Source organism: Lissotriton vulgaris, chromosome 7 (assembly GCF_964263255.1).
Source record: "Lissotriton vulgaris chromosome 7, aLisVul1.2, whole genome shotgun sequence".
NCBI classification, from domain to species: Eukaryota; Metazoa; Chordata; class Amphibia; order Caudata; family Salamandridae; genus Lissotriton; species Lissotriton vulgaris.
In genome coordinates this window covers 1,008,284,200-1,008,303,585 of record NC_141695.1, presented here as the reverse complement: position 1 = coordinate 1,008,303,585, position 19,386 = coordinate 1,008,284,200, and the positions used below count along the sequence as shown (strand labels likewise).

General features: G+C 41.7%; 1 protein-coding gene across 1 annotated transcript in view; it reads right to left on the bottom strand.

Annotated features, from left to right (window-relative positions):
* The window catches only part of DOCK2 (dedicator of cytokinesis 2), a 2,333,210-nt gene that overhangs the window by 221,278 nt on the left and 2,092,546 nt on the right, over nt 1-19,386 (bottom strand). Inside the window, exon 37 of the mRNA XM_086931425.1 lies at nt 9,129-9,219. Within this exon, the coding sequence (XP_086787551.1) occupies nt 9,129-9,219 (91 nt within the window). The remainder of the gene's footprint in view (nt 1-9,128; nt 9,220-19,386) is intronic.

Below are 19,386 nucleotides of genomic sequence, written 5' to 3'. Positions count from 1 at the left end.
CAAGCAGCGCTGCAAGCCCACCAGTAGCATTTAATTTACTGGCCCTGGGTATCTGAGATACCACTTTACAAGGGACTGATAGGTAAATTAAATACACCTAGCAGGTGTAGACGAATCTTACCATGTTTACCATAGAGAGCACTTGCACTTTACACTAGACAGCAGTGATAAAGTGCCCAGAGTACTAAAACCACCAACACCAGGTCAGAAAAAATACTAGGAGGAAAGCAAAAAGTTCAGGGATGACCCTGTAAAAAGGGCAAAGTCTAGTATATATATATATATACCTATATACATATTTCGCTGAGTTACCCCTTTGTTGGTCGGCACACCCAGGACTACTCCATTTCACAAGGTAGGTATGCAGGCACTATTTCCCATTTGGCCGACGCGTTTCGGGCGGTAAACGCCCTTCATCATGGGCAGGGTGAGACAAATGACGGCAAGGAAGCATTGACCAGTATAATCCCTCTTTTTATTTCCATTATTGTACCTGTTGATTACACCCAAGGTATTCTGGGACTGGTAGTGCTCAAATCAAAATCCAAGTATGGGCGCCATCACAAAGTCACTCCCTCAAACAATCATAGGGAAAACCATGTCCTGCAACCCCCCAGTGTCATTACCCGGCATCTCCTGTGCAACACCAGCTGCACGTTTAGACAGCCGGCGGACCCACGAGGCTGCGAAGGTGGAACTCCTCGTAGCTGACGCTCCATGGAATCCCTGCTCTGTGTGGCCAATTCATCCAGAGGCACACAGACCTCCGAGGCACATGTGGTGGCGCCAGACTGTGACCAAGGGCTGGTCACTATTTTATTTCGCTGAGTTACTCCTTTGTTGGTCGGCACACCCAGGACTACTCCATTTTACAAGGTAGGTATGCAGGCACTATTTCCCATTTGGCCGATGCGTTTCGGGCGGTAAACGCCCTTCATCATGGGCAGGGTGAGACAAATGACGGCAAGGATGAACTGACCAGTATAATCCCTCTTTTTATTTCCATTATTGTTCCTGTTGATTACATCCAAGGCATTCTGGGACTGGTAGTGCTCAAATCAAAATCCAAGTATGGGCGCCATCACAAAGTCACTCCCTCAAACAATAATAGGGAAAACCATGTCCTGCAACCCCCCAGTGTCATTACCCGGCATCTCCTGTTCAACACCAGCTGCAAGTTTAGACAGCCGGTGGACCCACGAGGCTGCAAAGGTGGAACTCCAGAGGCACACGGACCTCCGAGGCACAGGTGGTGGCGCCAGACCGTGACCAAGGGCTGGTCACTATTTTATTTCGCTGAGTTACCCCTTTGTTGGTCGGCACACCCAGGACTACTCCATTTCACAAGGTAGGCATGCAGGCACTATTTCCTATTTGCCGACGCGTTTCGGGCGATAAGCGCCCTTCATCATGGGCAGGGTGAGACAAATGACGACAAGGAAGCACTGACCAGTTTAATCCCTCTTTTTATTTCCATTATTGTACCTGTTGATTACACCCAAGGCATTCTGGGACTGGTAGTGCTCAAATCAAAATCCAAGTATGGGCGCCATCACAAAGTCCCTCCCTCAAACAATCATAGGGAAAACCATGTCCTGCAACCCCCCAGTGTCATTACCCGGCATCTCCTGTTCAACACCAGCTGCACGTTTAGACAGCCGGCGGACACACGAGGCTGCGAAGGTGGAACTCCTCGTAGCTGATGCTCCATGGAATACCTGCTCCGTGTGGCATATATATATATATATATATATATATATATATATATATATATATATATATATATATATATATATATATATATATATATTTGCATACAAAGTGATCTTTCGAACCCTGGTTGCGCTCTATTACTGGTGCTCAGCAAGGGGCCGGATCATGGCCCAAACAACAAATTTTACTCCAATGATGCGGCACACAGGCTTGGGTGCTTTCAGCTTGATTTATTCAACAGAACACAACTCTAAACAAACAAAAAAATATACATATATATATATATATATATATATATATATATATATATATATATATATTACCTACTGGCGATAGCCAGTAGGTATATATAGTTAGGATTTTTTTCCTATGGGACTTTTGAAAATTCTATGTCTAATAACTTTGGCGTTTGTGGACGGAATCGGCTGAAATTTTCAGGAAAATGGCACATTTTGTTTCTGAGCAGCTCCTGAAAATTTGGGGGGGGTTCGTCAAGGGGGGGCCGAGAAAAAAGGGGGGTCCCAAAACGCGTTTTTCCCATGTTAATTTCCATAGGGCGGTTGGACTCACTTTTAGCCCGAACGGCTGAATGGATTTCCACGAAACTTGGCAAAATTGTAGGGACTGGTACCCCGATGTGCCTTTGCTAGGTCTCAATATATGTGCTTCAGTGGATTTTGAGAAATTAACGTTTAAATCAAGATATATATCTGTAACAGCGCTCCGGGCAGCTAACCGGTTCGCGAACTTTTCGCGTATCGGAACTTTGCAAAGCGAAGCTGATTGGCTCTCCGGTGTCTGTCAACATTCTAAACAGTCCGGTGCGGCCGCCATCTTGTCTCTCGGTAGGATCGAGAGACAAGAGGAGGCCAAAACAAAGGGGGAAATGAAGGAAAGGGGGCAAGGTAGACCCCTCCTGACCCCCTAGGATTGATGAGGGGGATATTATAGAGCCACGCCGGGCCCAAAAAAAAAAAAAAAAAAATCCGATTTTTTCGCCGTAGAGACGCGTCTTGGTTCGCGAACCGGGCAGCTAACCGGGCAGCTAACCGGGAAGCTAACCGGCAGTGTAACCAAAAAAAAAAAAAAAAATCAGATTTTTTCGCCGTAGAGACGCGTCTTGGTACGCGAACCGGGCAGCTAACCGGGCAGCTAACCGGGAAGCTAACCGGCAGTGTAACGGGAGTCTGAGGAGTAGCTGATTGGCTGTCAATATTGTAAACAGTCCGGAGCGGCCGCCATCTTGTCTCTCGGTAGGATCGAGAGACAAGAGGAGGCCAAAACAAAGGGGGAAATGAAGGAAACAGGGCAAGGTAGACCCCTTCTGACCCCCTAGGATTTATGAGGGGGATATTATAAAGCCACGTGGGGCCAAAAAAAAACAAACGCCGTAGAGACGCGTCTTGGTACGCGAACTGGGCAGCTAACCGGGCAGCTACCGGGAAGCTAATCGGCAGTGTAACGGGAGTCTGAGGAGAAGCTGATTGGCTGTTATCATTGTAAACAGTCTGGAGCGGCCGCCATCTTGTCTCTCTGTGGGATCGAGAGACAAGAGGTGGAAAAAAAAAAGGTGTAAATGAATGAAAGGGGTAAGGCAGACCCCTCCTGAACCCCTAGGATTGATGAGGGGGCTATTAAAGTTCCCTGGGGGGTGAAAAAAAAAAAATTGCGATTTTCGCGGTAAAGGTGCTTCCTGGTACGTTAACCGGGCAGCTAACCGGCAGCGTAACGGTAGTGCGACATATTGTGTTTTTTGAACGTTTGTGATATGTGCACGTGTGGATTTTGTCTAATTAAGGTTAAAAAAATATATATATATCTTTAAGCGTGTTCTGGCGCGCTTACGTTTTGGGTTTGGTTTGCGCTGCAGAGACGATACGTCACGGTTATGCGATGCATCATGAGGCGTCTCACGGGCTACGTGATACGTCACTTAATAAAGAATATATTTTACAGCTATAGATATTAGCTTTTAAAAAACCAATGAAATTCACAGAAAAAACCATAGGTTATAGACCATATATAGTTAGGAATTTGCATTTACAAAACCTTGAAAATTCACTGAAAAAACCATAGGTTATAGACCATATATAGTTAGGGATTAGCATTTAAAAAACCTTATTTTATTTGCACAAAACCATTGAAATTCCATATATAGTTAGTTGCACTAACTATATATCGCGGACCCGCAATCCACTGCTAATGATGTCACATATTACATCATTCATGACATGGTCAGTGACATCACTGATGACATCACTGATGACATCTCAAATGACATCACTGATGACATCACTGATGACAACACCCAGTGACTGTATGTTTCTGTAAAGTTAAAATATGTCTTACATATTGAAGAATGAGTGGATGTATAAGTGTCTGGATGAAGGATTTAGTAGGTGCATGAATGACTGTATGAGAGAATGATTAAATGTGTCTCACTGAGTGCATGGGTTAGTGATTAAAGTGTCTTAATTTGGCAATCAATATTTATGTTCTTCTGTAAACTGCTGCATGTTTAAATCAGTAGCTATATCAGTAACTATATGGGTTATTGAATGGTTGCCCAAGTATTTGTATGGGAGACTGAGTGTGTGTGTGGGTGGCTGGGAGGTGTATAACTCTGTGCATAGATGTGTGAGCGGTTGATTCCCTAGGTGTATGGGTTCAAAGTGCATGTAGAAACAGCTGTATGGACAGTTGACTGTGTGCATGAGTATATTGGTGAGTGAATGGATATCTCAGTTCTACATGTCAAAGTAAGTACATATGTAAAACACACTCCATGTGAGAGTTGACATATATAAATAACTGAACATAAGAGTCAGTGAATGTGAGAGTGGCTGTATGAATCATTGTGAAGTTGTATCAAGGATTGTATAAGAGAGTAAATATGTGTTAGTATATGTTTGAATAAGTAAGGTGTGTATAACTGTATAGTTAAGGAAATGGAGATGTGATTGACTCTTTGCATGACTGAATAGGTGTGTGAGTAACTCCATGGATGTGTGACAGTCTGTGAGTGCCTGTTTACACTGAGTGTATCAAAGGTTATATTAGAGTCTGAAGATGTATTATCACATAAATGATATCATCAGTGATGTAATCAGTAATGTCAAATGAGATGTCAGTGATGTCATCAGTGATGTCATTTGAGATGTCATCAGTGATGTCATCAGTGATGTCATTTGAGATGTCATCAGTGATGTCATCAGTGATGTCACTGACCATGTCATGAATGATGTAATATGTGACATCATTAGCAGTGGATTGCGGGTCCGCGATATATAGTTAGTGCAACTAACTATATATGGAATTTCAATGGTTTTGTGCAAATAAAATAAGGTTTTTTAAATGCTAATCCCTAACTATATATGGTCTATAACCTATGGTTTTTTCAGTGAATATATATATATATGTATTCACTGAAAAAACCATTGGTTTTAGGGGTGTTGTAGTTAGCTAGACATTTCACTCATACAAGACCATTGAAATTCCTCCGTTATAGTCAGTTGTACTAACTATAACGCGCGCGTCCGCAATCCACTGCAGATGATGTCACATATTACATCATTCATAACATGGTTAGTGACATCACTGATGACATCACTGATGACATCTCAAATGACATCACTGATGACATCAGCCAGTGAAAGTGGTTTGGTTCGACATTTAAATAAGTATTATATACATATATATAGCAATCTGCATTAAAGCCAGAGGGGCACATTTATGAAGGCCTTGCGCCACCGGTGCGTCACTTTTTCCCATGTTAAAAATGACGCACCGGCGGCGCAAGGCCTTCAGAAATCTGCCCCAGAGTGTATGTATAAGTGTCTGGATGGAGGTTTTAGTAGCACTGTGATTGACTTTCTAAGTGACTAATTTAAAGTGTCTCACTAAATATATAGGATAATGATTAAACTGTGTGAATATCTATCACTTTATCTCTTGTGTAAACTACTACATTAGTTGGTTACTAGCTATGTGAAAGTCTATATTAGTTATTAATTAGTTAAGTGAGTATTTGTATGGGATAGTGAATGTGTGTGCGGTTGGGTGGGAGGTGTGTGACTGTCCAAAGATCTGTAAATAGTTGATTTAGTAGGTATATGAGGTTAAGACTGTATGTGGAAACACTTGTTTGAGTGAGTGAATCTCTTTATGGGTGTGGTGATGAGTAAATATATTTCTCAATGATACATGTCGAACAAAGTAGAAATAGAAAAGTCAGTGTTTGTGACAGTTGATGTATATAAATACATATACAAAAAACTCAGTGATTGTATGAGTGACTGTATCGAAAACTGCCAGTAGATAGTTATATATATATATATATATATATATATATATCTATATCTATATCTATATCTATATCTATATCTATATATATATATATATATATATATATATATATATATATATATATATATATATATATATATTTGTATACAAAAGAGGCGGCACAACCAGGATACTTTTAAGCCTTGTTTATTAGACTTCACCCCACCAACGCGTTTCAGCCACAACTGGCCTTGCTCACGGTCGGTTAGTCCCTCCACAGTGTTGCTTTTTATTCTCCCAACATTTCACTCCAGATGAATATGCAGATTCATCTGGAGTGAAATGTTCGGGAAATGAAATGGGTACTACACCCTGGAATTTCAAAAAACTATAAACTAAAGACTTAGGGTACTATACCCGATAAATGTTTTGTTAAAACAAGCCTCAGTGGACTATAAGTCACATAAGTGCAACAATTGAACAGCACACAAAGTCTTTCTTTTGTTTTTAAATTTTCATTTCGTTAAGAATAACTACAAATCCCAAAATGCCTCATAATTGGCTCACTATGGGAGAATAAAAAGCAACACTGTGGAGGGACTAACCGACCATGAGCAAGGCCAGTTGTGGCTGAAACGCGTTGGTGGGGTGAAGTCTAATAAACAAGGCTTAAAAGTATCCTGGTTGTGCCGCCTCTTTTGTATACAAAGATTTTCCAGGGTCAGGATCCGACCCCTGGGCAGAGCACACACTGCGGAGCGCTCTCGTTAGGCTTCAGGATCCCTTTGTGTATCGATATATATATATATATATATATATATATATATATATATATATATATATATATATATATATATCTCCAATCCAAAACTGCCAAACAATGAAGACGCCACACAGCAGAGAATTCAATACCATTTAATGAATTGCTGTGGCACAGCAGGGTCACACGGCGCTCCCCGCTCCACTGAGTTCGCTAGTACGAATCCGGGATCTGTGTGAGAACAGCAGGGCGTCTTCGCGACCAGGCCGGCTGCTAAAATCCAATCCAAAGCTGCCAAACAATGAAGACGCCGCACAGCAGAGAGTTCAATACCATTTAATGAATGGCTGTGGCGCAGCAGGGTAACAGTCTCACTCTCAGGTTTGTAGGCAGCCCAACGCGTTTCAAGCATTACGATGCTCTTGTTCACGGGCAAATGGCAGAGGGAGATAGCAGGCAATCAATCAGGAACAGCTGATATGCACCCAAACAGTCCCGCCTCAGTGGGCGTATGCATGCAAGGCATTCTGGTACTTTGAGTTCCTGTTGTTTTTTACCACAGTGGGTGCCTTTTTCCTCACTCACTTTAATCCAAATTCTAACTCCAGTGGGTTGAAAGGGAGCTGAAAACCCCCTGCAGGGCCGTATTTCAAGGTCCATTCACACGGCGCTCCCCGCTCCGCCGAGTTCGCAAGCACGAACCTGGGATCTGTGTGAGAACAGCAGGGCATCTTCGCGACCAGGCCGGTCGCTAAAATCCAATCCAAAACTGACAAACAATGAAGACGCCACACAGCAGAGAGTTCAATACCATTTAATGAATGGCTGTGGCACAGCAGGGTAACAATCTCACTCTCAGGTTCGTAGGCAGCCCAACGTGTTTCAAGCATTACGATGCTCTTGTTCATGGGCAAATGGCAGAGGGAGAAAGCAGGCAATCAATCAGGAACAGCTGATATGCACCCAAACATATCTGCTTCCTGCACCTCTAATATCTTCTGTCATGTCCTTTGTGTTACCAAGAGACTGGCCCTCAATTTTCGATCAAGATGTGGCAACATCACCCCCAACACCCCACAGGAGGCCACAGACCACAACCTCACATTTTTTTAATGTTTAAGTTTTTTCTGAGGCAGTTCAGCAGAGTGCCACGGGTCCACCAGTTAGAGCCACGCAGGACTGTTAAAACCCCAAATATTTTTTGGGTGCTTTTTAACACCTGAATTAGAATCCACTTGTCAAGAACTAGCTTTTCTCTTAAATCAAATTAATCTAATAGCATCTAGTTCTTCTAACCCAGTTTCATCCTCACACCATATAGAAAATATTACGATGAATAGTAGTAATGCTCAAAAAATGGTAGCACTACAGGAAGAGGGATAGAAAGAAATCCATCAGTACGTAATCATTTCCTCCGGGCCTCCCCCACTCACAAGATAATTGGTGGAGACCCACGTAAAATCTATGGGTTTTGGCGAAATGTCAGCTACATTTGTTAACCAACATACAACAGTTTTCAGATGATGCCTAAGAGAGCAAGTCACTCCACTCTCTTTGGTGAGGTCCATGGCACACACATTGGTCTGGTGGGGCTCTTAGGAAAGGGAAGTAAACAGCAGTCTGTGAGAGGATTTCATGATGTGCTGATGAACTGAACTGTATATACGACCTGAGATGTGGGTTTAATGGCAAACCTTAGAACAAAATGCCTATCACAATATCCATTGTGTTCTAAGGATAGTGCTTCAAATCACTTGATTGACTTGGTGCTAATGAGATTGGCAACCATTACACCAATACTTTACTGAGATTGACATGTTGCATCTTTTTCTACATTTTCTGAAAGAACACAGCAATTTATGCTGGGGCTTTACCAACGCAAAACTAATTGAAGACATTCATTAGTGTGACCTTGCCTGCTCTATGAAGATTATTCCTCCTCAAAGTAGAAGGGTAGCACTTTCCACCTTAATAAATTCGTGACTACCCAGCTGATGTTTGATTGCTTCTGTTCACCTCCTTGAGTAAGGTAGTGGGTTGCTAAACCAGACTGTCTGATTTTGAGCAATGTGAAGTTCTTGAAATTACCCTAGCCACCATTCACCAATTTGGGAAGATTGGGCAAATGTTGTTTGCATCTGCTACCAATAAACTCAAAAATTAACAAATATCATGTACAACACTATAGCTTCTGAAATGGATTTAAAATATATCGAACATCAATAAATAATTGAGAATCTAGCTATGCACAGTAGAACTGTAGTGAATACTAAGCTGCACATTTGATGGCACACTACTCATTGAATGAAAGTTCTTAAATATCAATAGATTTGAAATTTTTCTTAAAATGCAGAATAATCATTACTCTTACCTTTAGGAGTTTTGTGTGTAGCAGAAGAGTGTAGGCAGCTTCAGTAAAGTTCTCACAATCTAAATGGAGGTCTCTCAATTTGTACAAGTATCTATTAGATAAAAAATAGTCAGTGTTGAAAATATTAAATATCAAAATTGCACTCACATATCGATATAAAACAAATTCAGAAAAATAAATGTTTAAAGGAAAGGTTGAAAATTTATCTATATGAAAAACCGTCTGTGCTTCACTCATAACTTTGACCCCATTCAACAAACTTGCAGTAAACAATTTTGAAATGTGCTAAAAAGATCTGAAACTGATCCTTACAAATTTGGTGCACTTTGGTCAAGGGACTAATATTACAGGGGACCCTAACATAAGTGTTTTTCAACTCTAACGTTGGACTTCCATCTGAGAGTTGTCTCTTTGAGAGTAAGAACAACAGACATATGTGATGACAGTATCAGTTTTCACATGCATACAGTAATATTTTGTGTAATTATAATGTGGTGCATTTTCATTCAGATATTTAGAATCTAACAGGCAAAATGAATGTAGCCATTGGGTATACCTTGGTTGAGTATATATCCATTAGATGTGTGAAAACATTGTGGACATTCGAGAAAGCATAGAAGCACAATGAATGGCAGGACATTTTCACTTTTTGTGAACATCCAAAAAACACACAATCTTTTTGGGTTAAATACCTCGGAAGAAAATGCAATGGGCACTCATCTCATTTCCTTACAACTGATGGCCAAAACCTACATATTAAAAAGTCATACAAATTAACCATTAGGGACTAAGATATTCAACGATCTGGAGAGCATTAGAAAAAGAATGAAGACTCTTTTTTGAGTCTGTGCTTTCCACACCATTCTGGAAAAGGTATGTGTTGCGATTAAGTTAGCTCTTCTTTTCTGTATCACTTTATACCTCTGACATTTTCTCCCACTGTCTTTTCAATTCTCTCCATCCTCTCAATGTCTCACATTATCACTCTCAGTGACTAGGCATTCTATTGTATAAATTGCACTATATAAGCACTCAGCAATGGAAATCAACTTTGCTCTTTTTGTCTTCTGATTTTGGTTGATAGTCTTTTTATTTTGCTTCTGAATTATTGTGCATTTTATTGAGAATTAAGTTCTCCTAGCATCATGGTGTGAGTGTTTTAATTTAATGCTCTTAATCTGTGCATTCTTTTCAGGTAATACCGCATTTATATGAACAGAATTATAAATTAATGTTCTTATTAATAACATAGCGTGATTTACTTCCTCTCTGTCTGTGAATTACTTTGTACTAGTGTACTCAAATATGTAATGATTAGTATTTATTTTCCCTTCTTGTCTCCCACCCCTACCATGAAAGCAATTTTCTGACATATTCATTTCTCATTTGCTGTTAGACTGAGACATCATAACTAATAGTGCATTGTAGTCAATTGTGTCATTAAAACCTAAGGCCTTATCATCATGCAAGTATAACCACCAATACATAAATACATATACCTGCTTTGGAATCAAGCCATTGCCATTATGTTGATTTGAGCTCAATAGTAAATATATTTTACCTCTGTTGGCTAATGACTATGGCCAAAAATCTACTTTACTTAGATACTTACTTAGATAGCTGTAGCAGTATATATGCTGGTGGTATTTCTACAAACATTCCTAAATGTGACTGTCAAACTTTACTCATTAACGCTGGAGACCCAAAGCCTACAACACAGAGATCACTGTTGCATCAGGAGATATTCAGTTCACTGTTGGCATGTGGGTGGTCTTGGCACAGAATGTCCAAGGCAAAAGGCAAGGAATAGCAGATGTCCCTCTGAGAGCGAATTTGTGGGATAATTTAGAAAGAAGATGTGTTTTCCTACACTTTGTAACTCTTGCAACAAACCAGTCTAAATTAAACACTCTCACCTCTACTTCATTCCCTCCTAAACACAACATACACTCTACTCATAAACACATCACCGCCCCCTCTACGTCACAACCTCCTCTCACAAACAATACTACACAACCAAATCCAGTGCATGAAACATATACATCAGCACCCCTCTTCACTACACCTCAAAAGCAAAACAAATCACACACACCAGCACAACAAGATCTTCAGAGCACAACACCTCATAATACTTACCATCACAAAATACATAACAATGACAAATCCCACCATACAAGAAAAAAACCATGGTTGGCACATCCTTCTCTGTTCAAGCAGCCAAACTATGGAACTCTTTACCCCCAACATAAGATCCACCGACAACCACCTTATCTTCAGAAAACTACTCAAGAATTGGCTCTTCCCCACATAAGCACCATACGGAAATAGAAATTTACAGCATATTCCTCTGTACATAAGCATTTGTTTTCACTATAGATATGTACCTATCTTTGTGTATTACTTTATAAAACATTTAAAATAATTACGTTGTTAAGAGAAAAGAGAAAAATAAATAAATAAATAATAACAATATTAATCAATAAATAAAAAACATCTTCGGTCTACATGTACATACTTCCATTGTGCATCTATGTACCTTCCATGTACTTGGATCTGTGTGTCTGTTACTTTTCTCCTGAAAAAGCATATCCAATGCACTACCCTATTTCTCATCCTGTGCCTCTATCAATATATTTAATCTAAAGATACTTACTTCCTTTATGTATCTATATACTTTCAATGTACTTATGGATCTATATATTTATCACTTTCTTCTAATTTAGCATTTCCAATGAACTAGCCTATTTCTCAGCCTATACTTCGCTCAATATATCTTCTAGCCCAACCTTCTGACTCATCTCAAACGTCTTTCTACTACTCCTTCCAATGCACTAACCTATCTCTCATCCTATACATCTATCAATATATCCTCTACATCCACTCTCTAATTTATCCCAAACCCCATACCACTACTTTGATCACCAAAATAACCCTTTCTAGACTCTCTCCTGCTCTACCCCTCCTTGCATCATCTGACACCTCTTTTTACTACACCGATTCCCTAAAACAAACCTTTCTAATCTCTCCCCTCTGACTCCTCCCCTCCAAAACTCATTTTTACTCATCCAAAAGCCTCTTCCTACTGCTAAGACCTAAAAGTAAAAAAATAAAATATTCCTTCGCTCTTTATCCCTCCACTATCCTTTTGAATTAAAATTAACAGACTTACATGTTCACTTCTCAAATTCCATATTCAACTATACTAATATACTGCCAAATAACTAAATAACATATCTACTACTCAAATTACTTCATATTTATACTATACTAACTTTCAACACTAATCCTTTATGGGTTCCGCAGTGGCGTGCTACTCGCCAGAAAAGCGCTTCAACATACATCAGGGGTAACAAGTGCTATATGAATGCAAATCTTTCTTCCCCTTTTATCCCTCCGCTATCCTTCTCACTCCAAGTAACAGACTAATATCCCCCACTGAAATTACCTCATATTTCACCATATTATTTCACCACTAATCCTTTATAGGCTTCCTGAATAGCGTGCATCAACAAGCGATAATTAAATACACACCTTTGTCCTCCTCTATCCTTCTGCTATCATTCCAAATCCAAATAACTTACTAACTTTCTATACTAATTCAACACTAATCCTCTATGGGTCCCGGGGTAGCGTGCTACCCGCCGAAAAAGTGCTTTGACGCCTCGTCAGGGGTAGTAATGGCTATAAAAATGCAATTACAATACAATACAATACAATTTAAACTTAGTCATCTCTAACAGGAAAATGATTCAGAAAACGGGCAAGGCGATATCTGTGCCACACAGCATGTCAGAAAGAGGTTGAGTAAGTTATATTAGGAGGCAGAAATGTTAAAGAAATCATTGTGCTGTAAGACGCATGCCACTGGGGGTCATTCCTTTGAAGCAGGATATTTCATTTTCTTTAGATTTCCTTGTTGTGTTTTTGCATGCAAATGCAGTCTGGTAGCTGCTTCTTCTTGTTTTCAAGAAATAGCTGGAAACAGATAAAGAGTATCTAGCATTTCATGCAAATACAAGCAAAACGTGTTTTTGAAGTGTTTAATGTGAGCAAAGGTTTGTCCTGAAGGTTAATTGAAGAGATATTTTTTCAGGAACTCACATAACTGTTTTTTGTTATCTACCACTTAGCTGTTTGTTCCACTCAAGGAGCACCGATCATTATCTCTGATTGAAGTGTTTTAGCCTTCTACTTAATAAAGAAGTCTACTTTGTCGAAGCCAAAAGTGGCCTTCTTTTACATCAGTCAATGGGGTGTAGCAAAATGTTATAAGATGATAAAAGTCATGATCAATAGGCTTGCTTAAAGATTGATCAACACAGCTGCATGCCTGGAAAGGGTATGAGCCACCAACAATAATGCAATACACACAAAAGAAAATGGTATCAAGAGGCTTGGAGAAGTGCACATTTCCAATTACTGATGATTTGGATGAAGTAAAACCTTTAGATAGGAAAAGACATTGAAAACACCAACTGCAGTTTTAAAGAAAATGATTTCAAATTAAAAAAGAGGCTGGTTTGCACACTTGCCAAGAGGTATAAAGAGCAACATTTGAAAATGTGGAAAATCAAATCATTAGAATAAAATAGCAGTGGTCAAGAGTAACCCACTAACAGTTCTTGATCTAGCAGCTCTTCTTCAACTGTATCTAATAAAAGTACTTTTGTAGAAAAAAATCAAGAAGAAAAGAAAAGACTGTCAGAGAAGAGGAAAGCATTCATAAACAGCGCAAAACTCCACAAGGAGCAGATGAGGTGGATCAACATGATCAATAAGATCAAAAGGAAAAAGAGAAAAGATGAAAAGTACTTATAACCAGATTTTAGGAAAAACTAAACTATTTATGTATTTAAATAGTTTGTATTAGTCAGAATTATTCAGATCACAGACCCCTGTGACAATCCAATGCATATACATAATGATAATCATGATTACATTCAACAGAACAAATGTGTAACAGATAAGCAGGTGTAGGAATTACATAAATAAAGTACATTACAGAGGGCAATGTGTGGGACATACAACATAAGAAAGAAAAATAAGCCATGTATATATTCGAAATGCATAAGGCGTTCCTCGACCTCAATTTACAAATCCCAGTTGAACCGTGCTCATTTTCTGTCCAGTCTCATAAGTGTTTAGATACCCTTACTCTAGCCAATGCCTGTTCGCCATCCGTATTTTCTGAATGGTTACCCACCATTCAGCAGCATGCAGAGGGATGAATTAAACCCATGATCTGGCAATACACGGTCTATATAAAACTATAAATATAGACAATCGACTTCTTAACTCAATATCAAACTCCATTCTATAACCCACCATTATTTTTGTAGGAGCTAGCTGAAGTTCATATCCCAGACTTGCAGTTGCCAATTTTAGCATCTTCCCCCCAAAATCCCTCAAGGGCTGGACATGCATATAACATGCGCAGAATATCTGGTTTTTGACAACTGCACTTGGGGCAGCTAATTTTATCTGGATAGAAATTTGCACTCCATGTCATAAGTTTTTCTGAAATATAATATAACATTCAAACAGTCTAAACTTGCTGTTCTTTTAACCTGACTGAGTACACAGCCTCCTCAACTGTCTCCAAGGTCTGAAATATATCAAGTCTTGATAGAACACTTTGCTCCATTTAGTTGTTAAGCGGGTACTGTCATCGCTTGCTTGATCAGCCCTTGGTGAATGGTATTGATCATCAATTTCCTGCCTGCTTCGAATATAGTTGTCAAAATAGCGGGTGCTTTGAAATTCATTATTACCTTGCCTTCAGTTTAGAAATAGTCCCTCAACTGTAAACTCAGTTTGTAGCTCTCTGAAAGTCACCCATAGAGGAGGCCCTAGACAGCCCATAGGGCATGGTGCATTGTATACAAAAAGGTGGACATGTATTTTTACATTTTGCATGTCCTGGTAGTGAAAAATGTTTACATTCGCTTTACACTACTACAAGGCCTACCTTTTTCCATAGGATAACTTTAAGTACCCTATTAATTGATAAGGGATATATTATGCTTGGGAACAAGTGAAAATGTCATCTTTGGTCTCTAACAAGTTATAATTTAGAATACTATTTATTAGTAAAGTTCGGATTTTAAGTCACAATTCTGAAAATGCCACTTTTCTTGTCCTAACCATTTGGTGCCTGCAGCATGTGTCCTGGGTCACATGACTAGGTGTAATTGGCATTTGGCCTTAGAGTATACCTACAAGTCAATGAGACAATTAGGCTTAGGTGTGGGCAGGATGGGTCATACTAGCAGGACGGGTGGAGCTGTCTCCTACTGCACTTGCACTTCAATTGGGGCTGCCTCCTGCACTCACAAACAACTCCACACTAGCATTTTGTCACCCCAGACATATTGGGCAGTTGCAGTTAGTGGTGGGAGTGCTGCCAGGCAGTGACGTGCGGCGGGGGAGGGGCAGGGTGGGGGGTAGTAAACTACGGAATACGTCCAAATACAGGTAAGTAAACATATAAATAAATAAAACACATTTTGTTAGGCGCACTGCAACGAATTTGTCTATGCAGTGCGCGCAACAAACTTCATTTTATTTATGTATTCCTTAAAGGAAAATGGGATGCATTTAAAAAAGAAAAATTAAACTTTACTTTTTCATTTTTTAAGACTAGGCAGTGGTTTGTGTGACCACTGCCTGCTCCTAAAAAATATTTTTTCTTCTGCCAGTCACAAAGGGGTCATTTGCGAGCGGCTTACCACCCATTTGAAATGGGTGGTAAACTGCGAATATTTTGCGGTCGCAATTAATCTCACATTGAAGTGCGAGTCACTATTAGGAAGGGACACACTTGGCACGCCCCTTCCTAATAGCAAGTCGCAAACTCTATTTTGCGAATCAGTAGTGGGTTACCGACTCGCAAAATTGGGTTTCTAAATAGAGCAGAACAATTTTGCGGTCACAAGCAGGTGATTTCCCGTTTGTAACCACAAAAAATGGTTGTACATCTGGCCTGTAATTTATGAAATCATTCTTTAACAAGCATTTACAATGCAACGGTCTCGGCATTCTTAAAGTTAGAGCTATTGGCATTGCTCATGACATTATTTTTATTTATGTTTTTGTTTTTAAAAGACCTATTGCATTTGCACCCACACAGAGCCTCACACACACAAAGCCACCCTCACACAAACACAGAGCCCCCCCACACACACACAGAGCCCCCCCCCCCCACACACACACACAGAGCCCCCCACACACACACACAGAGCCCCCCACACACACACATAAAGCCACACACAGAGCCACACACACAGGAAGACTTGCGGCAAAATAAAATGTAGCTCTCCTACGCTCAATACAGACCTACTTCTTTCCCTAAAAAAACAAAATAAACGCTAGTAAGTGAGATCTGTTTATGGTGTGCAGGTCGGATGGTGGCAGATACTTTACCACCCCCCCCCCCTCTGTCCCTACCCTGCCCGGGCTCCAGCCTTGCCCCCTCCCAGGACCTCTAGCTGCTCAGTGCCAGCCTGCCCTGCCTTCCTTAACTGCCAGACCCCGACCCCCCACCCCCCCACACCCCCAGGCAGCCCTCAGAGCAAGCAAGCCCTCAGGGGGACCCGCAGCAAAAATTACCCAGCACAGTCCAAAAGTGCTCAAATCCTGTGGAGAATCGCCCTGTACCAGTGCAATGTACAGACCAGGCTTAAAATGTGCACCTCCCGAAGACGAAAACGGGTCACTGCTTTTGAAAGTTCGACTTGCACAACAAAGTGTGTGCGCCTTGCTTGCCGCCACCCTTCAGAAATCTACACACAACACCCTCGGCCCATACATTGTTCTATCCATTCGATCAAACGAGCGGCTTCTCGCCTGGGCCTCAGCAGAATGTTGAACACGCATCAGAGGTTATGGCTGGCACGGAAACAAGCTGTTACTTCAGGCCTCCGAGGGAGTGGGAGCCCGGGAATTCCACCGGTGGGGCGACAGTGGGCCGGCCCGGGGAGAGAGAGGGCATCAGCGCATCTCTCTGCGAGGTGGCGCAAACAAGGCAACCCGGGAGCGGCGGTAAAGGCCCAACGCAGTGACATGATGCAGAAATCACTCTGTACATTTCGGAGAAGTTTGGTATGGCTCATGTCAGGGAGGCAGCCACGTGACGCCGAGAAGGGAGTGTCAGATGTACACTGTGCATGTGAGTGAAGTACTCACTGCGCAGTTTAGTGCACCTCAATAAAACGCGACACTGATTAAAGATGCCATTGTAGGGAAAGAGGAGCTATATATGATCTTGAAATGCATACCTATTAATATAAGACCAAGCGACTTTTTAGTGAAATGCGGGTTTACCTTCACTTTTTGCACAAAATCACCGCGACATTATATAGCTTTTTATACACGTGAAGTAAAAAAAAAGAATATAATTAAGTTGAGGATCCTATGCCTTCCGTTACAGTTTTTTTCTTGTCATGTTCACACTTCAGGTATACAAGCAATAGCAATTAAAGATGGCATATGCCAAGTCTGTCCTTACCTGCTGAAGAAAGTAATTTGCAAAGCCCGGTCTGTGACGCGGCTCTAAATGTTGCCGATAATTAGTTTGACATTTGAGGCAGGCGGGACCTCAAGCAAGAAAACGGAGGGACTTCATAGGGGTTTTGAATGGATATGTTTCCCACCCAACCAGGCATGATTTGGGGAGAGAGGCAGGTTGTGCAAATGCAAGGCTGAAAAATCCAGAAACACAGCACCAAGGATACACAACGGAGACCACAATGTGTGGGAGACACACATGAAGTCACGCATCCACCGGTCTTTTCAAACAAAAACCCCACACACCTGGCATTCAGTGCTGGCATTATTTGTACTGGTTGCAAACAAGGCAAAGGCACACAGTAACGGGGCATGCGCCGAGCTCAGCGTGTGCAAAGATTCACCCTCTACCACATGCACTTCCTTCTTGCCCCATCAGATATGCCTCCGGGCACCTAGAGTTGTGGATATGAAGACCTTGCAGTCGGCACTGTTCCCACATGCATGCAGACTACGAACTGCACATTCCAACCAACAGCCCCTGGCCCCGAAGCCAGAGGCATTATACCCTCTGGAATGTCACGGGACGAAACGTGCGTTTTGGTTAATCAACAGCTGCCAAGGCTAAAGATTTTACTGCACGCTGCCCTCCGGGCCTGGTAGAGGTTGAAACAATGTGTCCACGGACTGTGTTTTATGCAGGTTCCAGCGTCAGCAGAGCTGGACAGGACAGCTCCTGTGGGATAGGGCCATGCTGACTCGCCTGACTTGCCTGTGGGAGAGCAGGCTTCCTAAACATGGACTGCAACAGAGGAAAGAACCCTTCAAAGTGGCTCATTTCATGAACGGCTCCCTCTCTGCTGAAAGGCAGAGCCCCCACCCCCAGACAGGAATAGGCACGTCAGGTGTCTATGTATCAAAACTGGAGACATGAGCTGAAGGGAGTGCGTGCTCCAAAGCCCCTGGCAGCACGGCAAGAGGGCCGGGTGTTGGGAGAGGAGCTAATACTGAACACAAAGAATAAACCTAGCACAAAAGTAAAACACACCTTTCCAGGATTAAGCCCAGGAATGGCAATGCTCCTTTCGCGCAACACCCGGGTACTGCAATGAACTCCGAGGTTTAGAACAGTCCAACAGTAATACAAAAGCGCCCCCCTGCTGGATAAACGAGAAGACCATGCCACTCGTTTGCAGATTCTATAAACGCTTTTATCGGAAGGGAAAAGGAGAACGAAATGCCTACTTCACTGGGACATCATTTTATTTAACCTTATGAAAGCAGCGGGTGCCGCCGTGAGCAGCAAAAAAGCATTTTCATCAAAACAAATGGTAACATCAACAAGCAGTGAGCGTGCACACTCCCGAACTTCCGGTTTCGGGATGTGCACGCTCACGGCTGTCGTGGGGCAGGACTTCCGTCTTTGCGAGAAGCCCATACCCACGGAGTGGATGGCCCACAGGACCGGTGGCAGCAGAAGTCAGGAGTGGCGGCTGAGGCGGCGGATGCGGTAAGTGGGGCTTGGCACGTGTGTGTGTGTCTGCGCGTGTGTGTGTCTGCGCATGTGTGAGTGTGTGTGCGTGTGTGTCTGCGTGTGCATGTGTGACTGCGCGTGTGTGTGCCTTCGGCCGGCCTGCATAAGCGCGTCCGCATAGCCTGGTCCGCTCGTGCACCGCTCTATCTCCCTTGAGGAGCAACTCGGCGGCAATAGGTCTCGATGCCGAGACCTAAAGATCCAACTCTGAAGTAGGTG